At 32.1% G+C, this 27,804-nt stretch overlaps 3 protein-coding genes across 8 annotated transcripts in view; 2 read left to right on the top strand and 1 right to left on the bottom strand.

Annotated features, from left to right (window-relative positions):
- Window positions 1-27,804, bottom strand: part of LOC111674627 (protein argonaute-2) — a 38,053-nt gene that overhangs the window by 4,931 nt on the left and 5,318 nt on the right. For 3 of the 6 annotated variants that reach the window (XM_046955797.1, XM_046955798.1, XM_046955799.1), the window contains exons 3-7: window positions 23,400-23,980; window positions 5,841-6,031; window positions 2,689-2,763; window positions 304-1,089; window positions 15-237 (exon numbers count right to left, since the gene is read on the bottom strand). In XM_046955797.1, the coding sequence (XP_046811753.1) occupies window positions 15-237; window positions 304-1,089; window positions 2,689-2,763; window positions 5,841-5,955 (1,199 nt within the window). In that variant the 5' untranslated portion in view covers window positions 5,956-6,031; window positions 23,400-23,980. Of the gene's footprint in view, window positions 1-14; window positions 238-303; window positions 1,090-2,688; window positions 2,764-4,013; window positions 5,002-5,840; window positions 6,032-23,399; window positions 23,981-27,804 lie in introns of those variants that run through there. The other 3 variants (XM_046955801.1, XM_023435284.2, XM_046955802.1) reach the window with 3 other exon arrangements.
- LOC111674629 lies at window positions 5,026-7,629 on the top strand. The gene is made up of 3 exons (XM_023435285.2): window positions 5,026-5,277; window positions 6,121-6,248; window positions 7,439-7,629. Exons 1-3 carry the CDS (start codon window positions 5,132-5,134, stop codon window positions 7,627-7,629), a joined length of 465 nt encoding a protein of 154 aa, XP_023291053.1. The 5' UTR covers window positions 5,026-5,131.
- LOC111674630 lies at window positions 7,706-7,983 on the top strand. Its single transcript, XM_023435286.2, has one exon. It carries the CDS (start codon window positions 7,706-7,708, stop codon window positions 7,886-7,888), a length of 183 nt encoding a protein of 60 aa, XP_023291054.1. The 3' UTR covers window positions 7,889-7,983.

Here is a 27,804-nt window from a genome sequence, read left to right as displayed (position 1 = left end):
TATTTAAAACTTACGATTGCATTTGTGCTGGCCTTCTAGTGACATTGCAAACACGATATTTACGTCTCATTTGACCACAATGAGTGATTTCAATTTTAAGTCCTTTAATTTCTTTAGTAAATTTGACACGTTGAGAATCTGTCAAGGGTTTGCGCTGTTCATTAATGTCTCTTATATCCAAGACTTCACACATGAAATCAATAACAGGTTGCGACTTGTAAAAGGCCGTTGCAGAGACTATAAATCACAAAAAAAAAAAGAATTCAAATCAAGAAAACTTGTATAGGGCTACTCATTACCCACCATCAATATTTAACATCATTTTCCATTGGGAAGGACGTACACTCTGATGAAAACCAAACCATACCTCACGACCACCACCCAACGGATGATAGTAGCCATCGGGAGAACTAAAGAAACTTCTACCTACTGGCGTATAAGTCATACTGGGTAAATGACGCATTACCACATCTAAAGCTAATATAGCATCGTATGGTATTTGACGGGTACGACCTTCTAGAGCCTCTTCCAAATTAAACAATGACACTTGAGCCATCCACTTAATGGTAACACGGAATATACGATCTTTACCCTCACCGGGTAAAGTAACCTCCAATTCTAAACGATCATTACCTATTGGTAAAGGATCGCGCGTATACAAATTATTACGACCATCGAATACAGGCTTAAGAACACCGAAAATTTTACTATACGCATGAACCATAGTTTCGATAATTTCACGATTAACTTTACGCGGGCATTTATCCGGTTGTATATTAATGTCATAGTGATGTACATAACCACGGGGCATGCTAACTTGAAAATGATTAGCGCGCAGTACTATGGGACGACCTTCACGACCCAAATTGGGACGACGAGGACATGTAAATACTGGCAGTTCAGGTTGGGTGGTGGGAGTAGCGGCCGCTGCTGCTGTTGCTGCGGTTACGGTCGATGAAGCACCTAACGCGGAGGCAACAGCTGCTTGGGTGGACGATGCGCCACCCACGGCACCACCTACAGCAACACTAGAAGCACTTGGGCTGGTTACTGCGGTGGGATTCACAGATGAACCAGGTGCTGGTGGTGCTATAAACAGAAATTTATAATTATAAGATGGAAGAAATTAATGAAATTTAAAGAAATTCATTTGAAATAAAATATTTAACGAAAATTCATGCCTCTTGATACGGAAAGTAAAAGAAAATACGAGTATTTAACAACAATTTCTCTAAACACTTAAGTTTTGCTAAAAAAAAACCTAAATTAAACTAAAAATCTAAAGTTAATTAAATAAAATATAAATTTGATAGTTATTTTTTTAAAAGAGAGAGGAAATGTATTCTATAGACTGATCTATAGTCAAGACTATAGAGTGATCAATAGTCAAGATTACAGAATGATCTACAGTCAAGACTACAGAGTGATCTATAGTCAAGACTATAGAGTGATCTACAGTCAAGACTATAGAGTGATCTAATCTAATCTGTAGTAAAGACTATAGACTGATCTATAGTCAATACTATGGAGTAATCTATAGTCAAGACTATAGAGTGATCTACAGTCAAGACTATAGAGTGATTTAATCTAATCTGTAGTAAAGACTATAGACTGATCTATAGTCAATACTATGGAGTAATCTATAGTCAAGACTATAGAGTGATCTATAGTCAGGACTAAAGAGTGATCTATAGTCAAGACTATAGAGTGATCTATAGTCAAGACTATAGAGTGATCTATAGTCAAGACTATAGAGTGATCTATAGTCAAGACTATAGAGTGATCTATAGTCAAGACTATAGAGTGATCTATAGTCAAGACTATAGAGTGATCTATAGTCAAGACTATAGAGTGATCTATAGTCAAGACTATAGAGTGATCTATACTTAAGACTATAGTGTGATCTATAGTCAAGACTATAGAGTAATCTATAGTCAAGACTACAGAGTGATCTATAGTCAAGACTATAGAGTGAAATATAGTTAAGACTACAGAGTGATCTATAGACAAGACTACAGAGTGATCTATAGTCAAGACTATAGAATGATCTATAGTCAAGACTACAGAGTGATCTATAGTCAAGACTATAGAGTGATCTACAGTCAAGAGTATAGAGTGATCTAATCTAATCTGTAGTAAAGACTATAGACTGATCTATAGTCAATACTATGGAGTAATCTATAGTCAAGACTATAGAGTGATCTACAGTCAAGACTATAGAGTGATCTAATCTAATCTGTAGTAAATACTATAGACTGATCTATAGTCAAGACTATAGGCTGATCTATAATCAAGACTAGTGATCCCCTCTATTTTAAGCCAACTAATCAAATAAAATTTTATTTGTTTTTTTTTTTTTTTTTTCTTAAACATTTCAGAAATTTATCTAAATACATATCTTTATACTAACTAGCAGTGCACAAAATATATACCGAAATTGTTTTGTTGGTTAGTAGACATTAGGTTTAGGTTAGTAGTAGGTTTTGATCAATTGTAACAAACAATTTTGAAACATTTTCTAATATCTTATGAAATTTTAACAAACAAATTAAGAAAAATAAGGATTTTGTGTTAGTGTGTTAATGAAAAAAAATTAAACTAATAACAAATTAAACTTGGGATTGAGTTAATAAATTTCAATCAAACAAATTTTTCTTTTAAGGATTAAGGATTTCAATTTTAATTTACATGTGAGTGTATCGAAGCTAGTCTGCTGTTGCGAAGGGCTCTGAGGCCTTGTGGGCGAAGGAGTCCATTGTGTTTCTATAATTGAGAAATGAAATTAAAAAATAATAAAATAAAAAAAAAAATAATAAATATAAATAAAAATAAAAAAATAAGAATAAAGGAGAGGAGAAGAAATAATATAATATTTAAATAAAAAAATTAAAAAGAAAAAAGTGCGTTTTATTAATAAAATTGTTAACATTTTGTATTCTTTTTCCTCTAAAGAAATTAACTATTATTGATTCAAATTCAAATGATGCCTAAATAATGTATGTCAGCTCTTTTGGTATTTCGGATTAATCGCTGCAAAGGTATTCGTTAACTTTTGTGTGTCAGGAAGTCAAAGTATTAAGAAATACTAAAGAAAAGTTTACTTCTTTGATTACACTATAATGTACTATTGAATAGTTCAGCATAGAGATTATATCTAGATGTCAAAATATACCATAATCCGTCTTTAGGATTCAATTAGCCACTCATGCCTCCTGCATTAATAAAACGTAAATAGATACTTTTTGACGGTTGTAGGGAAAACACCCAACTTTTTGATGTTAAAGTTAGGATGACACCTCCGGTGGCATTCCAGTTAGAACTGTTTAATTAACATGACTTTGTGTTCCTGCTTAATACGACCAAGGATTATCGACTTCAGCGACAACAAAGAACATTTGGTCGGCAAATTATTAATACTACCAGTTAAGTCAAAATAGGACTACCTATGAATTGTAATATATTTACAAGAAGTATTTGGTCCTGATGGAGTAAATTGCATCTCAAAAGGTTTTCAAGCTGATTGGTATAATATTAGGGAGACTGTGGGATCATTATTCCTGAATATTACGAATACCTCAACCAATACTTTAGTACATATATTACTAATCTAATTTCTAAGAAAATAGTGTAATTATAACAGTTGCAAAATTTTCCAAAACGTGGATTAATATTTATTCATTTAAATAAAACAAATGCAATATTGTTGTAGCTGAGAAAACATCGTCTCTGCACACATTTTTTAAAGAATTGCAATAACACAGTGCTGCCAAGTTTTATTACAGCTGGCTTCGCAGTCAACGCCTACTGCTGATTTTGTGTTTCTGCTCTTTTGCATTTTGCAACGAATTAGAACACCAAAAGAGAATTATACACACATATAATTTTTTTCATTTATTACAAAGAAAGACGTAAAAAAGTAGACGAAAAATGTATTTTATGTATAAAAAAAATTGATATAAAAAATGTTTTTAAAAATCTTTTCTTTTTCCACACACACTTAAAACTAAACTTACGTTGTCCAACGGGATACATTTTAATTAACTTGTTTCTTTTAACTACTACTTAAAAGCCTTGTAATATTTATTTTATGTGTTTTTTTTTGTAGTAATGATAAATTAATGGATTTTATTTCAGCCTTTTATTGTATCACTTTATGGTAGAGAATTTTTTTTTAATATTTATTATTGTTTTCGTTTGGTTTCGTTTACACAAATGGCAAATATTAATTTTTGCTTAGAATTATAAAGAATTTTTTGTCTAAATTTCCTTGTATTTGAAACACAGCAAATTAAGAACACAATATTAGGCACAAATTTTTAACACTGCTGCTTTTGCTTATGTTAAAATTATTTATTTATTACTCTAAGAATCACTTTTATTAAATGCTTGCTTATATTTTGTTGTTGTTGTCGAGAATCGCCGATATTTGATATTTAGCTGGAGTCTTTCTTGTCAAGATTAAGGTGTTAAGAAAGACGTTTTCCTTTGGCCCTTTGTTTTTGTGTTTTTTGTTAATTTTATTTAATTTTTATGATGATTATCTTAAGCATATACAACACGGTGGGTTACTGACTACACAAACGCCACGGACAAGAATTTAAAAGTACGTATTTCTTTTTTTTTTCTTTATGACAATGTGTTGTGTATGTGTGTTGAATTGCTGATGGCCCGTTTTTCACACAAAATTTTACTTTTGTTTTATAGGCTTTATTTTTGCAATTTGGCTTATAAATTTATATACATTTTATTATTTAGATATTACAATTTGTTTTTATTGTAAAATAACTATAATTGCTTTGCATGCATTATGCAAAAAATCCAATTGAAAATTAACAATTTTACTTTTTCACACTTCCACGATTCTCGACGTTCGTTCTTTCACAATATAAAAAACAATACTGCAACTTTGAAATGCTATAAGAAAAAATGGCGTTTTTCCAGTTGATATAAACCAAAACTGCTGGTTATGTTTAACCCAGCATATACAACATAAACTTGGCATTACTGTTTAGTTGGAATTGTCAATTGTGACATTTAAAGAGATTGTGTTGTGGAAATCACGCAAAGATTATAAAACCAAAAAGTTAAATTAAAAAATAAACCAAAAACTTATTGAAAGAGAAAAAACAAAATGTCTATATATTATAGTGGTGCTTTAAAACGTTCTCAAGGTATTGTTTCAGCAATTGGCAAAGAAATGAAACGTGTAAATCTAAAAGGAGTTAAACGCGTAACAATCACATTTGATCCGTTTGCCGAAAATGTAAAAGCAACGAGGTGAGTTTAAGAGATAAAGAGTAAAATTGTACCTCGAAAAAGAAAAATCAATAACAAAAGAGAAATGAAAGGGGGAGGTATACAAAAAGTGTTTGTTTACAAATTATAGGCGATGAAATAAACTTAAAAGGATGTGAATTTTTTACTTCTTTCATATTACGAGATGGGTTTACTATTGACCAAATCTTCAATATTTATAACTACTACTTGCGAATTTTAGTTTACATATTAAATTAGTGTAGGGCTGGCATTACAGACTTTCGTATTATAATAATTAATTTAATTTTGATAAATAAAAATATAGTGCATTTAATACAATTTCACTGTCTGTAAAATTTTCCCCAAAAATTTTTCTAAGAAAAGCGTCTGCGCAGAAAAAATGACATAAGAGAAAATAAAATACATTTTCTTTTTTCTTATTTTTTCTTTACAACTGTCAGAATTTTCCATTTAGGCAGATGGTCAACAACACAAAGCACAGGAAAAACAAAATAAAAATCTAAAAAAATTCTTAAAATTTTCTAAATTTAATAAAAGAAATAACTAAAAAAAACTTAACTTACCATAAACTTTTCCAATAATACCAACTGCCAGTGTAGCTCCTATATCGGGAAACGTCATAGGTAAGCTGTGGAGCTGAGCTGGCCCACCAGGAGCCAGCTCGCGCTCCGTTGACATTTTTGTCGGTGTTGGCGTCAGTTTGAGGCTTTTATTTTACACGCCAATGTGAATAGAATTTAAAGGAACGTCAACACTAAAAAAAGAACAGGAAATATAAAAATATACAATTATTATTCATTGCAATTTTAAAAACATAAGTTTAATTGGATTTTATTTTTCTAGAGAATTCCTATTTATTTTGTCTAATCCACGGGTGGTGGCCACAAATCCCAAGTGTGTGGTAAAAACTGATATTGTGTGCAATCGTCAACCAGCTGAAGTTAAATTCTCTTTAATCGATAAGGCACAAGGTGAGTTTTGGAAGTTGGTATTAAAACACTTTTTATTTTTCGAGATTGTTCCATAAATGTTTGTTGGATTATCCGTATTGTAGAGAATGTTATATGGTCTGATCATTGTAATTTTGATAAATTTTCTATAGAAAGAGAATTGAACGAGAACAGAACTAGTACAGAACATGAACTAGAACAGAATTAGAATAGAACTGGAACAAAACTAGAACAGAACTAATATAGCACTAGAACTGAAGAAGAACTAAACTAGAAGAGAGCTAGAACAGAAATAATAATAAAAAAACTGAATAGTACAAAACCCCAACAGAACTAGAACTGAACTAGAACTAAACTAGAACTGAACTAGAACTGAACTAGAACAGAACTAGAACTAAACTAGAACTGAACTAGAACTGAACTATAACTGAACTAGAACTGAACTAGAACTGAACTAGAACTGAACTAGAACTGAACTAGAACTTAACTAGAACTGAACTACAAAATGAACTAGAAATGAACTAGAAATGAACTAGAACTGAACTAGAACTGAACTAGAACTGAACTAGAACTGAACTAGAACTGAACTAGAACTGAACTAGAACTGAAATAGAACAGAACTAGAACTGAACTAGAACTGAACTAGAACTGAACTAGAACTGAACTAGAACTGAACTAGAACTAGAACTGAACTAGAACTGAACTAGAACTGAACTAGAACTAAACTAGAGCTGAACTAGGACTGAACTAGAACTGAACTATAACCGAACTAGAACTGAAATAGAACTGAACTAGAACAGAACGAAATAGAAACTAGAAAGAAACTAGAACGGAATTTGAACTAAAAACTGAAACTTATAAAAACTTTATTTATTTTCAAGACATTTCTTTCTTCCATTTTCTTACATATTTCCAACTACATACTTCTTTTTAACTTGCTAGACTTCTTGGGTTTCCCAAGACATAACGTACACCTAGTATTTGAAATCCATAAAAAGGAAATATGTTTATACTATAATAATTTAAACAAGTTTTTTTTCTATTAGCAGAGCTAACCATTTAAAATCTTACAAGAGAAAATTATAACCCTTTATGCATAACACATAAAAACCAGCAACATTGTATTTTTAATTCCTTATTTCAGGCTTAAAGTTTAATCTCTTTTTTCAATATTTTCACAACTTGCTTATTTTCTTGCTACTTCGTTTCAGAACAATTAAAAGTTAAAGACGTACGTTTCTTAAGCAACAATTTAAATACTTTGGAAATCTTACAACTGTGTAATAAACACGTGTCACCCTTAGCACCTGAAGAAGAGGAAAAAGGAAAAGTTTTGACTAAAGCTGAAAAGCAAAAACTAGCTGGCGGTGCTGGTGGCAAGAAAGCCCAAAAGAAAAAGTAAATTACCGTTTCCAAACCTATTTTGCTAGCCCAGTAAAAAAATTTAAACAACAACACAACAACAACAATTATTTAAAATGGCTCGCAAACATAAGGGTACCTTAGCTGTTATTGAGCAAATTTATAGTGATATACCCTCGTTCACCGACATCTTTACGGAGGAATCATTTTATACATTTGCATTTTGTTTTGCTTGTGCCACCGTTTTGGTGGCATTTGTTTTATCTAGATTTATAACAATAAAACCGGTAGAAATTTAAAATTTCTCTCTAAGTTTCTAAATTAAGTTAAAATAAATAATGAAATTGCTACCAATTGTTTATAAAAATAAAATTATATTTATAATGTAAAGAAATGAATATTTGGTGTCTGTTTTGGTGAATGTTTTGGTGGGTGTTAGTTTTAATAAATTATAAGATTTGCAGTATTGGAGATTGTTGCATTCGTAATAGTTTTTAAGCAAATGTTATTCTATTGTCACTTACATTAAAGATTTTTGTTCCTTTCTTCCTTCACTTCATAAGGTCAAAGGTCTCTAAAGTATTTTCAAGTTTTAATTCCGTTCTTATTTTCAGTTTAGTGCTAGTCAAATTCTAGTTCAGTTCTAGATAGGTTCTACTTCAGTTCTAGAGCAGTTCAGTTCTAGTCTAGTTCATTTCTAGTCCAGATCTATATAAGTTATAGTTCAGTTCGGTTCTACTTTAATTCTAGTTCTCTTCTAGATCAATTCTAGTTCAGTTCTAGTTTAGTTCAAGTTCGGTTCTAGTTCAGTTCTAGCTCCGTTTGTAGTTCAGTTTTACTTAAGGTTTATCTTAGTTCTAGTTCAGTTCTAGCTCAGTTCTAGTTCAGTTCTAGTTTAGTTCTAGTTTAGTTCTAGTTCAGTTCTAGTTCTAGTTCAGTTCTAGTTCTAGTTCAGTTCTAATTTAGTTTAGTTCTAGTTTAGTTCTAGTTCAGTTCTAGATCAGTTCTAGTTCAGTTCTAGTTCAGTTCTAGTTCAGTTCTAGTTTAGTTCTAGTTCAGTCTAGTTCAGTTCTAGTTTAGTTCTAGTTCTAGTTTAGTTCTAGTTCAGTTCTAGTTCAGTTCTAGTTTAGTTCTAGTTTAGTTCTAGCTCAGTTCTAGTTCAGTTCTAGATCAGTTCTAGTTCAGTTCTAGTTCAGTTCTAGTTCAGTTTTAGTTCAGTTCTAGTTAGTTCTAGTTCAGTTCTAGTTTATTTTTAGCTCAGTTCTTGTTCATTTCTAGTTCATTTTTACCTCAGTTCTTGTTCAGTTCTAGTTTAGCTCTAGTTCAGTTCTAGTTTAGTTTAGGTTCAGTTCTAGATCAGTTCTAGTTCAGTTCTTGTTCAGTTCTAGTTTAGTTCTATTTCAGTTCTATTTCAGTTCTACTTCAGTTCTAGTTCAGTTCTAGCCCAGTTTTGGGTCAATTCTAGTTCAGTTCTAGCTCAGTTTTAGTTCAGTTCTAGTTCTGTTTAATTCTTGTTCAGTTCCAGCTCAGTTTCAGTTCAGTTCTAGTTTAGTTAAAGTTCAGTTCTACATTTTAACAAAAGTGTCAACTGATATTTGTCACATTTCATAAAAATCTTTTTGATCTGAAAATGTATATCCATGGACATTGGCAAAAACGTTTGCACTGTTAAGGGTTAAACAAGTTTTGAGGTTTATTCACTCTTGTAAAAAGTAATCATTATATTCCAAGAATTAAATGACATTAATTGAAATTGATTAAAGTTAATGATTCGGAGGACTACAATTTTTGCTACATACAAAATACACTCTAATTAGTGAGTGAGTGCTAAATACTAACATGATACCACAATGTAATTAATATGTATTGGGGTTATATAAAATACTATGCTCACTATTATGCTCTCTTAAATCAGTTAGAAAATAACGTTACAGTATTTATTACGTACACCTAATACTCAATCCATAAGTTTGCGGCGAAAAAAAATAACAATTAAACTCACATTTAACATAATTGAATTCCTAAAATAAATAAAAACAACTACAACATTTTCGCACTAAAACAATTGAAAAATGCGAATAAGTGCGTTGGGGCCCGTTCGTACTTGGATAAATATAAAATTATGAACTACCCACACAGAGAAACAGTTCTAATCGAGCTGCAGTGCTAAATAGTTGGATGGTTTTTATGCAATTTAATGTACATTCATCCATCCATCAACCCATGAAAAAAGCAACAACAAAACGAAAACCATTGTAGTCAAGTTCAATATCATTACAAACATACACGCATGTTGTGGGCTTGAATACATGTTGCTAACAGTGTGATAAATAATAAAGTACACAACACATACTTGTCTATAGTCTATAGTCTAGTCTATAGTCTAGTCTATAGTCTAGTCTATAGTCTAGTCTATAGTCTAGTCTATAGTCTAGTCTATAGTCTAGTCTATAGTCTAGTCTATAGTCTAGTCTATAGTCTAATCTATAGTCTAATCTATAGTCTAGTCTATAGTCTAATCTATAGTCTAGTCTATAGTCTAGTTTATAGTCTAGTCTATAGTCTAGTCTATAGTCTAGTTTATAGTCTAGTCTATAGTCTAGTCTATAGTCTAGTCTATAATCCAGTCTATAGTCTATAGTCTAGTCTATAGTCTAGTCTATAGTCTAGTCTATAGTCTAGTCTATAGTCTAGTCTATAGTCTAGTCTATAATCTAGTCTGTAGTCTAGTCTATAGTCTAGTCTATAGTCTAGTCTATAGTCTAGTCTATAGTCTAGTCTATAGTCTAGTATATAGTCTATAGTCTAGTCTATAGTCTAGTCTATAGTCCAATCTATAGTCTAGTCTATAGTCTAGTCTATAGTCCAATCTATAGTGCAGTCTATAGTCTAGTCTATAGTCCAATCTATAGTCTAGTCTATAGTCCAATCTATAGTCTAGTCTATAGTCTAGTCTATAGTCTAGTCTATAGTTCTTTATTTTTATCATCGATTCCTATATTAATCTTTTCCGGTAGAAATAATTCTTGGTTATACTTTGCAATGAATTGTAAAAAGTGGTTTTAAAGTTAATTCGAAATAAGAAACGATTTAAGAGAAAACAATGGAGGTTTAGTACATAGCAATAAATGTATTCAAAATGTGTATGAATAATTGTAAGTATTGTTGCATTTTAAAAAAAAACTTTAAAAATTGTTAAAGTTATCTGGGGCAATGAATGATATATACAATCATTTACATACATATAACTTCATACATTTAAAATAAATACAATGTAGTGTACGTGGTTTTAACAAAATCGAAGGGATAGTCAATTTAAGTTCCTTGTATAAACATACATATGAAATTCGTTATAATTTTGTTGAACAAAATGAACGGGAATCAAGTAACAAATCTTTCATACCCATCATTAAAATATTAACCTTTATGTCTTTACTTTTGGGCCTAATTGGGCCAACGGCAATGTAGTCGTTTACCTGTGCCACTATTTTAGCATACATCTAATCTATTCAACAATATTAAAAGGATCCAAAATATGTTTTAAAGCAAAATATTTTTTTTAACTCCACACCTTTTCCAAAAATTAACATTCATCTTCGTTATAACAATATTCGACTGTATGTAAGAAAAGCATTGGCACATTTATACGCATCATCATTAAATAGAACTTAATATTCACTTCTTTGCAAAAACTTGTAACTTCAATTTTAATGGAAATTAAAAAAAAAAAAACTATATAATTGAGTTTTTATACAAGTTTTTAAGCTTAAGGATTATTATTACTTTTCATGGCCGATTTTGTACAGTTTCGAATTTGCAAATAAGAATATTTTAATCTGTCTTCTTGAAATAACAAACATAACAGAGATTCCCAATCACATAAATCATGATGAATTTTATCTATGTCAGGATAAAAATGTTTGTAGATCTCAGTAAAATGGAGTTCAGTCCAATCTAAAGTTTAGTCTATAGTCTAGTCTACAGTCTTTCTATAGTTTAGTCTATAGTATAATCAATAGTCAAGTCTATAGTAGTCTAGTCGAAGTACTAGACCATAGACTAGACTAGATACTAGATTATTGACTAGACTATATATTAGACTATAGACTAGACTATAGATTAGACTATAGACTAGACTATAGTCTAGACTATAGACTAGACTATAGACTAGCCTATAGACTAGACTATAGACTAGACTATAGACTAGACTATAGACTAGACTATAGACTAGACTACAGACTAGACTATAGACTAGACTATAGACTAGACTATAGACTAGACTATAGACTAGACTATAGACTAGACTATAGACTATACTATAGACTAGACTATAGACTAGACTATAGGCAAGACTATCGACTAGACTATAGACTAGACTATAGACTAGACTATAGACTAGACTAAAGACTAGACTAAAGACTAGACTAAAGACTAGACTATAGACCAGAGTATAGAAAACATATGGAACCATATTGTTACTTTTTTATTTTTTTATATTTAAAAAAATTCAAATATTTTTTTGAAAACAAGTCTAATGTGTTTTTATAGTAATATGTCTCTCTGTTATATACATATACATTTTACTTGATGTCCTTTATGTAATTACATAGTAATATCCTGTGGCATTCAATAAATCTACTGTAAATTTATTGAAGAAGAAAAAAAATTATATTGAAACGAAGAATTGATTAAGAGCTATAATTGATATTCAATTACATGTAACAGTTTATGCCTTCGGACATAAAATATGTCTGCGAATAAACAACATTAAGTGTGTAAGAGACATTAATAGAAAGTGTTTGGAACAACAATTAAATTAAACAACATGAACGGATTTTCGATGTATTAAAGGAAATGTAAAATTTATTTTCGATATTAAAAAAAGGGGTTGGGGTTAAACAGCTAAACTTTTGCCGGGTTCTAGTTTTGTTGTACCTAGTATTTACATATATAAGTGATACTATATTGTATTGTTGTATAACTACTCTGTAATTAAACCTTTATATTGTTTATTACTTATGTTTAATTTAATATTAAATTAATTTACATTTTAAGCTCACTGAGCTTCGTTTAAACTTTCAAGAAAATATTGATGTTACGTAGCACGCAATTAAAGTTGTTTGTAGTTTTTTAATTTTTCAAGAAATTGTGTGGTTTCCGTATCATGTTAACATTAAAATGTTGCAAGTAAATACAAGTTATTGTATATACGACTTTATAATACCACACATCAGCATGTTAAGGTCATCCAGTGATTTGCAAAACAATTCTATAGAGTATTAAGAGCTACCTCGATAAACCTTCTATGCATAGTTTTAGATAATTTTGGTTAAAGCTGGAGGTTCACATCACGCGTTCTACGCTTTCTTGAATTCTATGCGTCTATTAAAAAAGTAAAATTAATGTATTTATATTCTGAAAGTTACAAGCACAAAAAAGTAGAATGCCTTGACGCGTAAAATGATTAAAGTAGATATACTTTCGACTTTTATAATTTTTTTGATTTTTGTGTGTGAGAGAAAGAGAAAGAAATATAAACCATCTCTTTCTCTCACACACAAAATCAAAAGTTTCTCAACAAAAGTTTTCCAGTGTGAACCAGGACTAAAATTGTATTTATATCAGATCGTATAGGTTACACAACTACCAGTTAATACTAAAGTTGTTTACACAAGTGAGAAAGACTACAACACTTTTTATGTGACTGTCCCGCTCTGAAAAATACCACACTCCTTAAATGCTAAGGTTCTAGGGGTCATTCATCCAACTTCTTCAATTCAGAAACTTTTTAAGAATAAATTTAACCTTTTTGATGATTAAATCGTAAGTAATTCTCAAAGTGATCTGAACACCGATCAACCACTGTACAAAAGCTCTATACGAGCTTACTGCAGATAAACTTTTTGGTCGTTTGTTAAAATGTGTAGAGTAATGTTCCCCAATTCCAAGTCGTCTCAAGAACGACATGTTTGATAAAGCTAACATTTTAGCTGAGTTAGCTGAGCAAGTAATTGTTGATCGTCGGAAAAGTGATCAATCACTGCACGAAAGGCTATTAGTAGGTTAGGTTCATAGAAAGATGTATACGAGATCAAATCCGAGGAAATACACCTAGACTACTATCGGGCCTGTTATGCGCACCTTATCATGATAAAAAGGAACTGAATGAATAATTTTTCAGTGTTCAGAAACTAAGTTTCCTAAAAGTAATTCCTAAGTATCTTTCAATCATTGTTAGTCAGGAATGTTATTTCCAGAATAACATCACTTCCAAGATACATGGATCTAACTTCGACGAATGCCTGGAGGTGGCAAAGAAAGTGCTCCAGATTTTCACTGTCCTCTCCACATGCTCTACATACGTCTAAATCCGCACGTCCAATTTTGCATAGATGTGCTCGTAATCCTATCATACTAACTTTAGACTTTCTGATTTGAGGGAGATTTTTCGTCTTGCTCTCATCAGAGTCACCCATAGGATCTTCGTGGTTCTATCCACTGTTTTATTATTCCAAGAGGGATTCTATCACCCATATTTTGAGTTTAGTTCATTTTATTTTATTAAAATTGATAAATACGCATTAAATAAATAATATAAAATGTCAAAATCAGCTGACATGTTCGTGCGCCGCTTGTGACGCTTATAAAAGTAGAAAGATCTACTTTAAGCATGTGGTAAGCGTCAAGGCATTCTATGCTTTTGTGCTTGTAACTGCCGGTCCACACTAGGAATCTTTTTTTGGAAAACTTTTGATTTTGCGTGAGAGAGAAAGAGAAAGAATATCATTCATCTCTCTCGCGATACGTAGTTTCTCGTACTCGGAAACAGGGATGGCAAAATTGGTACTTTTTTTGATACTATTTGATGTGCAAAAGTACCGTGATACTCCCGAGTCTTATTTCATACTTTCAGGGCTACAATCTTAATATCCGATTATCGTTTAACCGGTAGTAAATCTGTCTGGTAAAATAATTTTTCTACCCCACACCACTTTAGTGGTATATGAATATTACTTCATATTCTCCATTACATCTGGAATCTGAGATATTATGTCCTGAGTTTTGAGAAAACGCGCCATGAGTGCTTTAAATATAACATTTTACAAAGTACAATTTTGTGGTAATATTTGTATCGTAGCCAACTTTAAAATGTATAAACATATTTCAGAAATTACAAACTTTTAGCAAAAAAATTGTACTTTGGATTGAAAGAAAGCTCTAACTGAATACTCTCCTAGAGGCAAGGTTCACTCGGAAGTAGTCTGCAACGAAAGAGCGAATGTAATAGCTTTAAAGGGAAAGGAGCTCAAGGCAGTTAAACTGACAAACGCAAAACCATAAGACGCAACAAAAGCCGAACTAAAATATGGGTGAGAGAATCCCATACGACCTCTTGGAATAATGAAACAGTGGGTGGAACCACGAAAATCCTATGGGGGACCCTGATGAGAGCAAAACGAAAAAAAAGAGCAAGTCTGAAGTTAGTATGATAGTACGTATTCTGAGTGGACAAACTCAGCACATTTATGCAAAATTGGACGTTCGGATTCAGACGTATGTAGAGCATGTGGAGAAGACAGTGAAACTCTGGAGCACTTTCTTTGCCACTGCCAGGCATTCGTCGAAGTTAGATCCAAGTATCTTGGAAGTGATGTTATTCCGGAAATAACATTCCTGACTAACACTGATTGGAAGATTCTTAGGAATTACGTTCAAGGAACTGAGTTTCTGAACACTGAAAAATAATTCATTCAGTTCTTTTTTTTCATGATAAAGAGCGCACAATAGGCCCGATTGTAGCCTAGGTGAATTTCTTCGGATTTGATGTAGTACACATCCTCCTATCAACCTAACCTAAGTACTTCGAGATCCAAAAAAGTACTCTCTGAAATATTTTTTGATACTGAAACAAAATCTCTTTTTCCATCCCTGAAGTATATCTACTTTATGCATGCTAAGCGTCAAGGCATTCTATGCTTCTATTCTGCTTTTTCAACCGACGCGTGGCGTGGACCTACAGCTTAAGTCTGAGTAATAGTGTAGGGTAAATAAATACAAAACAGTACAGAACCTTGTAAGAATTCTTACAAAGTAGTTGGATTTTTTTTAGTTTTATTTTGCATTTCTATTTATTTTTGTGAAATTTGAAAATAAACATGAAAAAGATACATACATACATTCAGGTATATGTATGTTTGTATTTTTAAGAACTTTAACTTCAAAAAAAACTTCGTCATAATGTTTTCGTTTTCAATGTCAATGTCATGGATGGAAGAAGTTTTATATGTACAGATAAAAAGTTTGTTTTGTATTTTTTACGTGGGAATGTGGTTTGGCTAATACATACAAATGTACATACCAATTACATTAAAATATAACAACTAAGTATATAGTATGTATATAAATAAATATGTATCTAATATTTAGTATATATTACGAAATTATTGAATTTTATACATACAAAAAAATACGGCTAAGAACAATTTTGTACACAAGACACCAGACAGCAAAGAGACACATAACAATTTTCGTATTATCAAAAAAGAATGAATAAAAACAAACAAAACAAATATATAAACAATAATAAAACGTCAAAAAGCGCAATTTCATTTAGAGAAAGTTTTCCTATGAAATAGAGAGGCAGAGAGCGCGAAAAAGAACTAACTTAAAAGAGAGACAACTTGTTAATCAAAGAGAGTTAAATAAATAAATTGAACAATTGTTTTAATACAAAAGTACATAGCTAATAATTTAATGAAACGAAATGGTTTGACCTTTAACTAATAATAACAATAACATAAAGATAAATATATATTTTCAAGTTTTCCTTGAGCAGTTTTTATACCCTTCACCTTCGTGAGAAGAGTATATATAAGTTTGTCATTCCGTTTGTAATTTCTATAATATAATTTTCCGACCCTATAAAGTATATATATTCTGGATCCTTATAGATAGCGGAGTCGATTAAGCCATGTCCGTCTGTCTGTCTGTCTGTCTGTCTGTCTGTTGAAATCAGTTTTTAGAGGTCCCCAGATATCGGCGAGATCCGAATCTTCAATAATTCAGTTAGACATGCTTTCGAGAAGATCGCTATTTAAAATCAGCAAAATCGGTCTATAAATAACGGATATATGAGCAAAAATCGGAGACAACCTCTGAAAATTTCATCAAAAAAGCCACATTTTTTCATGCTTTGTTAAAAAAGCAACAACAACATTGTGAATTGAATAAAGATGTACATGTGCGTGTGGAGATGTATTTGGTTTTATGTTTGGATGCTGTTCTGTTCTCACGAAGGTAAGTGGGTATAACAAGAACAAGTAGATAAAGCAGTGATATGTTGGTAATACAGCTCATATTTGTTTGAGGATGGTAATACAGTTTGACGGTGGTATTACAGTACAACGGTTAATATTTCTTTCTGCTACAGTTTATATTTGTTTGTGTGTATGTTATGTATGACATGTGTGCAGAGATACAAAATAAATAAAAACTGTTTTTTAAAACATACTTGGTGAAGGGTATATAAGATTCGGCATAGACGAATATAGAAATATTACTTGTTTTAATTATCCTTGTTACCAGTGTTACCAGACAGATTCGAGGGAAAATTATAATTTGTAATAGGGTTAGGTTGATAGGAGAATATATACTACATCAAATCTGAAGAAATACTACTTGGTCACTATCGGGCCTGTTGTGCGCTCTTTATCATGAACAAAAAAACCAAAAAAAAAAGGTACCGAATGACTTATTTTTCAGTGTTCAGAAACTCGTTCAGAAACTGAACGTAATTCCTAAGAATCTTCCAATCAATGTTAGTTAGATATGTTATTTCCGGAATAACGTCACTTCTAAGATACTTGAATCAAATTGCGACGAGTACCTGTAAGTGATGCTATTTATTCGCCTGAATCCGCACGTCCAATTTTGCATAGATTCCGTTATTGCTCGTACTTCTGCCTGGAAGCTTATGTAATGATTTGGTAAACGGTGATATATTTCTGGTTCTTTAATATAGAACCCCATCCTCATTTTATCCCCCAATTAAGAGCCATCCGTGCAACATCGGATTCCTACTGGTATTTGCTCTAATGTTCCGCTTGACCAAGAGATTCTATCTGGGATCAGCGTTTCAAAGTTTCCGACATATTCTGTGTCTGGTATACTATAAGGCACGTCCGATGATTGTGTATAACCCTCCTATGTGTCCAGTATACATTGATGATGTGTCCCATAACCGCTTTTGGCCAGTTCGCCTAAAGAATAGAGCCATTCGGCTGTAAGCGACGCCTCATATGTTAAATATATGGCGGAATATCTAGCAACGTTTCCAGAGCCATGGTACTACTTATACCTAAGCAGCATGTACGCTGAACTCCCTGTAGTAGTTTGATATTGCACTTTTTGTCTAAAGCAGTCCACCAAATGTGCTTTGTTGATCCTATCCTCTATGTGGTGTCTCCATTTTGTAATGGGAAAAGTAAAAAGTAACGGCGTTATGTATAATGAAAAACGAGCGTTATGTATAATTTTTGCTAACTTTTTTGAGTGTAAATTCCCATAAGGGAAATATTGCAGCTTGTTAGTCAGCAATTTGTTTTTTATTAGACATAAGGTCGTAAATCATTATGGCATAAGAATTACTTTTACATGGAAGCTTACTAATCTTTACAAATGTTCCTGCCTTTTTCAGTTATTCCTGTCGTACTCGTGCTGCAACTTTAACAAATTCTTTAGTGTTCCATTCTTGAAACAGTATAGATTAGAAAAGTTATTTCAAGGGGCTTTTCGTGATCACCCAAAAAACAACTTATTTTACGGTGTTAGCAAGGGACAAACCACCACATCCCCTTTGTAACTTGCAAAGAACAGAGGTGGCAATTTTCTTACATGGTTTTGCCGGAACATGCACAAACACAATACTTGTTCCATTATGTAATTTAAACACATCATTTCCAAGGAATGATTCAGAAGAATGGCAAGCAGCACCAAAATGCCCTATACGTCTGAATTTCCAAAGTCAAATGAAACCAGTAATTGCCCCGACACGTTAAGTGACAATAGCACCGAGAACTTTGCTAACTTTACTGAAGAGCAAAGAGACATTTTCGAAATTTCACCACTTTACACAAGTACCAAACTTAGGTCCCGCCGGAACCTAAACTAACTGAACAGTGAGGACAAAGAATTGGAAATTTTTAAGGAACTTCGAGCTTTTTCGTAAATTTAAGCTCAGATCCTGGTAGATCCTGTAGATCCTGGTTGTTCTAAAAAACAGATACAGATCGAAATCTAATGCAAAGTTTACAAACAAAACAATTGTAATGAACAATTTCGGAAGATAGCTCCTTAAAGGTATAATGGGTAATTCCATAGTTTCTACTTATTCTTAAAATTTGTTTCCATAACATTATACCACCAACCTGTGGATTTCAAGATGTCTTCAAATATGCATGTATATAAAAATATCTAAAAAAGCACTAAATCAAAGAGTGAAATTTCACAAAAAAAAAAAAAATAAATAAATAAAAACAAACTTGACATCTCTAGTGAATTATTATATAAAATTCCGACAACTTTAAACAAAACTATAGATTTATCTCTTTCTTTCGTAAGCTTTACAAGGATGTGTGGGTTCAATTTATAAGGGTTTGAGGTAGGTTTTTTTATTTTACTTTTCCTAATGTCTGACAACTGCAAAAAAAAAACATATTCTCTGTTTGTTATTGTTAGTCTAGCCAGGTCATAACTACATACATACATATAATTGCTTATATTTACTTTGCTCTTATAACTTTAACCTCTCTCGCTCTCATTGAGTATATTGTAAGAGAATGTATATATTATATAATAAGTCCTTGTTGCGTCTGCTCACATACCCAACCCAACTCTGGTAAGCATATTATGTAGGCAGTGATTGAACTTTTATCCTTCTGGTTGCTTCTTTCAGCTGTTTTTTTAGAGATACTCGAAAACAATTTTGTAAACATTTTAGAAGAAAACAACAAAGCAGAGATGGAAATGTGTATTAAGTGAGATTTTTCGAGTGCTTAATACTGAGCAGGGATGGCAAAATTGGTACGATGGTACTTTTTTTGACACTATTTCATGTGCAAAAGTACCGTGATACTCCCGAGTCTTATTTGATACTTTCAGGGCTACAATCTCAATATCCGATTATCGTTTAACCGGTAGTAAATCTGTCTGGCAAAATAATTTTTCTACCCTATACCACTTTAGTGGTATATGAATATTACTTCATATTCTCCATCACATCTGGAATCTGAGATATTATGCCCAGAGTTTTGAAAAAACGCGCCATGAGTGCTTTAAATATAACACTTACAAAGTACAATTTCTTGGTAATATTTGTATCGTAGCTATGAGATACCATGCATTTCCTGGGAAAAATTTATCAAATTATATCAAAAGTGTTAACATTGAGGGACGGACACTATATCAATATATAACGCCCATTCCAACTTTAAAATGTATAAACATATTTCAGAAATTACAAACTTTTAGCAAAAACAAAATAAAATTTTAGTACTTTGTATTGTAAGAAAGCTTTAACTGAATACTTTCCCAGAGGCAAAGTTCACATAATATGGGTACCAGCCAACTCGGGAGTAGTCTGTAACGAAAGAGCGAATGTAATAGCTTCAAAGGGAAGGAAGCTCAAGACAGTTAAACTGACAAACGCAAAACCATTCGACGCAACAAAAGCAGAACTAAAATATGGGTGAGAGAATCTCATAAGACCTCTTGGAATAATGAAACAGTGGGTAGAACCACGAAAATCCTATGGGGTGTCCCTGATGAGAGCAAGACAAAAAATCTCCTCAAAATGAGCAAGTCTGAAGTTAGTATAATAGTACGTGTTCTGAGTGGACACACAGGATTACGAGCACATTTATGCAAAATTAGACGAGCGGATTCAGACGTATGTAGTGCATGTGGAGAGGACAGTGAAACTCTAGAGCACTTTCTTTGCCACTGCCTAGCATTCGTCAAAGATAGATACAAGTATCTTGGAAGTGATGTTATTCCGGAAATAACATTCCTGACTAACACTGATTAGAATAATTCATTCAGTTTTTTTTTTTCATGATAAAGAGCGCGCAACAGGCCCGATTATGGCCTAGGTGCATTTCTTCGGATTTGATGTAGTACACATCCTCCTATCAACCTAACCTAAGTACTTCGAGATCCAAAAAAGTACTCTCTGAAATATTTTTTGATACTGCAAAAATCTCTTTTTCCATCCCTGATACTGAGTATGATAGGGACTAATTTGGTTAATAGAAAAATTTTCTTTACAAAAATCTTATTAATAATTTAATTTTGTTAACTTCATTTTACATCTCTGACATACCTACTGTATATGTATTTTAAAGTTTTGTAGGAAAATATAACTGTTGTTGGCTGACATTACTTGGCACGTCACGCCATTTATTTGTTTATATTGCTATAAACATATATATATGTAAGTATATGTTAGTATCTATATAGGGATATAATTACATATATATCCATCCCTATATGTAGCTATAGATATAGCTCTCTATATATGTATATTTGTAGCATAACACAATTGTGTTGGTATTGAATATATTTTTGTCGTGCACGACCGGTAAAAAGGGAGAGTTATAAATGTCATTTACTAGTTTTAGTAACTCGTTCATTACTTCGTTATTTATTTTGAAATTGGTTTTCGTTTTTTTTTTTTGGAAATTTTTCTGTCTGTGTTTTTGTGTCTTCTTTCTCCTGCCGTCATATTTAAGGAGCTAGTTGATAGGGTAGTGTATGGTGTCAGTTGTTTGATTATATTGTCAAAATTTGTCCTTGCATATCTTTAATGTTATAAGTCCAATATTATGTAAAAGAAATGTTAATTATTTTAAATGTATTATCAGTATGCTCTTTTTAAGCCATATGTTCTTATTTTGGTCAATTGGCATTATAGGTTAGGTAAAGATTAGGGTTCTATAGTTAAAACAAAAAGTCGACTTTTCGACTATTTCCATTATTCGACTTTTTGACTATTTCCGACTTTATTCGACTTTTTGACTATTTCCGACTATTTTGACTTTCCGACTTTTAGACCATAGTCGAGTTATCGACTTTTTTGGAACAAATTAGTCGACTTCGACTTTTTTCGACAAAATAGCCGTTTGTTCGATTATTTAAAAGACGATTTATGGAACCCTTGTAAGGATATTAGAAGCATAAGAAGACTAAATCTATTAGTACCAAATGCTAACAATTCTCTGACCTATTGTTAAAAAATTGTACATTGGTCTATTATAAGTTAGGCTTAGTCCATTGATATTTATTGGAAATAATCCGTACAATATCTCGAACAACTCAATGATAACTTTAATCAGAGGAGAATAAAATCAGGAGGAAAATAAAAATCCAATAAGTTATTATTCCTTAAATAATAGGAATGTCTGAAATATTTCCGAATGATCTCATATTCTGAAATCCACACATGGTTTTTACAGAGTTGATGCAGGCACTAATGTTTAGCATAATAAGTGTTACTCACCACAATAGGTGTAACACCACTCGAAGACTATAAGGTCCATTATAATTCTCTTCGAAGAAAGTGAAGATCCAAAGTTGAAGAAACAAAACACCAGAAAAGCAAAAAAGAACATAGTTAAAGGGAAGATGGATCCAGGTCGATTTCCAAAAGGTTTTAACCCAGATTTCCTAAGAAAGAAATGTAAGAAAATCTAATTCCCCCTATGACACCTAGTTAATGAAGTGACTAGTTTCCCTGATAAAACTTACTAGACTGCTCAGGTTAAGTCACGCAATTTCCCCAGTTCGTCATGGGAACCATTTCCCAGTCAATACATCCTACGATTCTGGATTCTAGGATTGCATAACATGCAATAGCCCGGTATATTAACGTCCCATTTTCCCATTTCGTCATGGGAACCATTTCCCTGTCAATACATCCTAAGATTCTGGATATTAACGTCCCATTTACTATATAGACGATATCTGAGCAATACCACATAAGCATTCCTATCAGCATCATCAGACTATTTATATCTATTCCAATAAGTTCTTTGTAGACCACACATGATCTCACGCTCTTTCCCGAATATCTACCTATAATAGTGATAGATGATTGGTTTTACCAAGACAATCAGATCATCTATATTAAGGTTTGAATCTTATGAAGCTAGTTTAGCCGCAATTTCATTACCATGTTTAACAGTAAACTATCCCATAATGCTCCTAACTCTGAATATTTCTTCAAGAGCAGCTTGACAATCAAGATAAAAGAGTCAGTAAATCGGTAAAATTTCGTATCATTTGCGTCGCTTTTCACATCGCTAGAAAGCTTGTAAGGCTCTACATTCGTCAGGGTTTCTAAAGGACCTTTTTATATCGATATCAACGATGTAGACACCGGTACACAAAATGTACTAAATGCATATGTTTGACCCTATCACATTTGAAGTGAGAGACTTCTTTACGGGCGTTTTCCTATGTTAATGTTATAACAACAAATGTGTATAAAATTTGATTAACACCTAGTTCTTATTTTAACAACGATCGGTATCATTTTAATAACAATCGTTATCACTTTGACAACTATAGACTAGACTATATACTGGACTATAGACTAGGCTATTGACTGGACTATAGACTAGACTATAGACGAGACTATAGACTACAGACTAGACCTTAAAATATACTATAGACTATACTTTGGACAACAAAATAGACTAGACTAAAGACTATATTTCGAGATAAATCAGTATTAAATATAATTTAAAGTCTTACCTTTTAAATTAAAAAATGTTTTCCAAACAATTTTTTTGTCTTTTTCTCTGACACAATTTCAAACAATTTGATTCTTGATTGCGTTTAATCAGCAGAAATATAAATGTGATTATTGTTGCATTCAATTTTAATTTCTCATTAATTTCGTGACATTAAGCATGCATTTGCAGGTTCCATTGTTTTGTATAAATTTTATCAACATTGTTGCCAAATGCTGTGGAAATGTTGCTAATATATGGTCACAACTGATATGGAAAGCGATAAACTGCGTTTTTATTCAAAACTTTATTGTTTTTTTAATGTTTAAAAAGGGCTTACAGGCATAATATTAATAATAATAACAATAAGGTGCGCAGTAACGGATTACATACACATATACTATTTCTTACATACATAAATGTTTGTATGTGTGTGTTTCAGTGTATTTAGTTGTGTTTGTATTTGTGCATTTTATATTTTCTTCAGTTTGTTTTGGGTTTGTTGGTGGGTTTTCGGTTTGTTGACTTTGCTTTTCAACTCGTTTAGCGATTTATGATAATATATGTATATAAATATATACGAGAAGATTGTACTATAGTAAACTATGGAAAATCACAATAACAACGATATTTTTTATAACACGATAAATATGAGTACTTGATACATGAACATTCAGTCAGAAAACACAGTGTCGATCAAAATATATTAAATAAAAATTGGTTTAACATATTTCTGGTCCATAAACTAGACTATAGAGCGGACTATACTAGACTAATCCATAGACTATAGACTAGACATTAGACAACCTATAGACTGACTATAGACTAGACTAGACTATACACTAGATTATAAACTAGACTATAGACTGACTATAGGCAAGGCTAGACTATACACAAGACTATTGACTAGACTATAGACTCGGCTATAGACTATACAATAGACTCGACTTTAAACTAGACTATAGACTAGACTATAGACTTGACCATAGACTAGACTATAGACTAGACTATAGACTAGACTATAGACTAGACTATAGACTAGATTATAGACCAGCCTATAGACTAGACTATAGACTAGACTATAGACTAGACTATAGACTAGACTATACTATAGACTAGACTATAGACTAGACTATAGACTAGACTATAGACTAGACTATACTATAGACTAGACTATAGACTAGACTATAGACTAGACTATAGACTAGACTATACTATAGACTAGACTATAGACTAGACTATAGACTAGACTATACTATAGACTAGACTATAGACTAGACTATACTATAGACTAGACTATAGACTAGACTATAGACTAGACTATAGACTAGACTATAGACTATACTATAGACTAGACTATAGACTAGACTATAGACTAGACTATAGACTATACTATAGACTATACTATAGACTAGACTATAGACTATACTATAGACTATACTATAGACTAGACTATAGACTATACTATAGACTAGACTATAGACTAGACTATAGACTAGACTATAGACTAGACTATAGACTATACACTATAGACTAGACTATAGACTAGACTATAGACTAGACTATAGACTAGACTATAGACTAGACTATAGACTAGACTATAGACTACACTATAGACTAGACTATAGACTAGACTATAGACTAGACTATAGACTAGACTATAGACTAGACTATAGACTAGACTATAGACTAGACTATAGACTAGACTATAGACTAGACTATAGACTAGACTATAGACTAGACTATAGACTAGACTATAGACTAGACTATACACTAGACTATAGACTAGACTATAGACTAGACTATAGACTAGACTATACACTAGACTATAGACTAGACTATAGACTAGACTATAGACTAGACTATAGACTAGACTATAGACTAGACTATAGACTAGACTATAGACTAGACTATAGACTAGACTATAGACTAGACTATAGACTAGACTATAGACTAGACTATAGACTAGACTATAGACTAGACTATAGACTACTTAGGACTACTAGAGACTAGACTATACTATAGACTAGACTATAGACTAGACTATAGACTAGACTATAGACTAGACTATAGACTAGACTATAGACTAGACTATAGACTAGACTATAGACTAGACTATAGACTAGACTATAGACTAGACTATAGACTAGACTATAGACTAGACTATAGACTAGACTATAGACTAGACTATAGACTAGACTATAGACTAGACTATAGACTAGACTATAGACTAGACTATAGACTAGACTATAGACTAGACTATAGACTAGACTATAGACTAGACTATAGACTAGACTATAGACTAGACTATAGACTAGACTATAGACTAGACTATAGACTAGACTATAGACTAGACTATAGACTAGACTATAGACTAGACTATAGACTAGACTATAGACTAGACTATAGACTAGACTATAGACTAGACTATAGACTAGACTATAGACTAGACTATAGACTAGACTATAGACTAGACTATAGACTAGACTATAGACTAGACTATAGACTAGACTATAGACTAGACTATAGACTAGACTATAGACTAGACTATAGACTAGACTATAGACTAGACTATAGACTAGACTATAGACTAGACTATAGACTAGACTATAGACTAGACTATAGACTAGACTATAGACTAGACTATAGACTAGACTATAGACTAGACTATAGACTAGACTATAGACTAGACTATAGACTAGACTATAGACTAGACTAAGACTAGACTATAGACTAGACTATAGACTAGACTATAGACTAGACTATAGACTAGACTATAGACTAGACTAGACTATAGACTAGACTATAGACTAGACTATAGACTAGACTATAGACTAGACTATAGACTAGACTATAGACTAGACTATAGACTAGACTATAGACTAGACTATAGACTAGACTATAGACTAGACTATAGACTAGACTATAGACTAGACTATAGACTAGACTATAGACTAGACTATAGACTAGACTATAGACTAGACTATAGACTAGACTATAGACTAGACTATAGACTAGACTATAGACTAGACTATAGACTAGACTATAGACTAGACTATAGACTAGACTATAGACTAGACTATAGACTAGACTATAGACTAGACTATAGACTAGACTATAGACTAGACTATAGACTAGACTATAGACTAGACTATAGACTAGACTATAGACTAGACTATAGACTAGACTATAGACTAGACTATAGACTAGACTATAGACTAGACTATAGACTAGACTAGACTATAGACTAGACTAATAGACTAGACTATAGACTAGACTATAGACTAGACTATAGACTAGACTATAGACTAGACTATAGACTAGACTATAGACTAGACTATAGACTAGACTATAGACTAGACTATAGACTAGACTATAGACTAGACTATAGACTAGACTATAGACTAGACTAAGACTAGACTATAGACTAGACTAATAGACTAGACTATAGACTAGACTATAGACTAGACTATAGACTAGACTATAGACTAGACTATAGACTAGACTATAGACTACTCTATAGACTAGACTATAGACTAGACTATAGACTAGACTATAGACTAGACTATAGACTAGACTATAGACTAGACTATAGACTAGACTATAGACTAGACTATAGACTAGAATATAGACTAGACTATAGACTAGACTATAGACTAGACTATAGACTAGACTATAGACTAGACTATAGACTAGACTATAGACTAGAATATAGACTAGACTATAGACTAGACTATAGACTAGACTATGGACTAGACTATAGACTAGACTATAGACTAGACTATAGACTAGACTATAGACTAGACTATAGACTAGACTATAGACTAGACTATAGACTAGACTATAGACTAGACTATAGACTAGACTATAGACTAGACTATAGACTAGACTATAGACTAGACTATAGACTAGACTATAGACTAGACTATAGACTAGACTATAGACTAGACTATAGACTAGACTATAGACTAGACTATAGACTAGACTATAGACTAGACTATAGACTAGACTATAGACTAGACTACAGACTAGACTATAGACTAGACTATAGACTAGACTATAGACTAGACTATAAACTGGACAAAAACTATACTATAGACTAGACAATAGACTAGACTAAAGACTAGAATATAGACTAGACTATAGACTATACTATAGAATAGACTATAGACTAGTCTATATACTAGACTATATACTGGACCATCGGCTAGACTATATACTTAACTATAGACTAGACAATAAACGAGACAATAGCTAGACTGAAGACTAGACTATAGAATAGACTATTGACTAGACTATAGAGTTAATTATAGACTAGACTATATACTGGACTATAGACTAGGCTATTGACTGGACTATGGACTAGGCAATTGACTGAACTACAGACTAGACTATTTACTATTCTATATACTGAACGATAGACTAGA

Source organism: Lucilia cuprina, chromosome 6, assembly GCF_022045245.1.
Source record: "Lucilia cuprina isolate Lc7/37 chromosome 6, ASM2204524v1, whole genome shotgun sequence".
NCBI lineage: Eukaryota > Metazoa > Arthropoda > Insecta > Diptera > Calliphoridae > Lucilia > Lucilia cuprina.
The sequence above is the reverse complement of the archived record's forward strand: the minus strand, read 5'-3'. Positions and strand labels throughout refer to the sequence as shown.

Coding starts and splice junctions, on each gene's coding strand:
- LOC111674629 (XM_023435285.2), top strand. CDS start 5,132: ATGTCTATATATTATAGTGGTGCTTTAAAACGTTCTCAAGGTATTGTT. Junction 5,278..6,120: donor GAAAATGTAAAAGCAACGAG/GTGAGTTTAAGA, acceptor TTATTTTTCTAG/AGAATTCCTATTTATTTTGT. Junction 6,249..7,438: donor TTTAATCGATAAGGCACAAG/GTGAGTTTTGGA, acceptor ACTTCGTTTCAG/AACAATTAAAAGTTAAAGAC.
- LOC111674630 (XM_023435286.2), top strand. CDS start 7,706: ATGGCTCGCAAACATAAGGGTACCTTAGCTGTTATTGAGCAAATTTAT.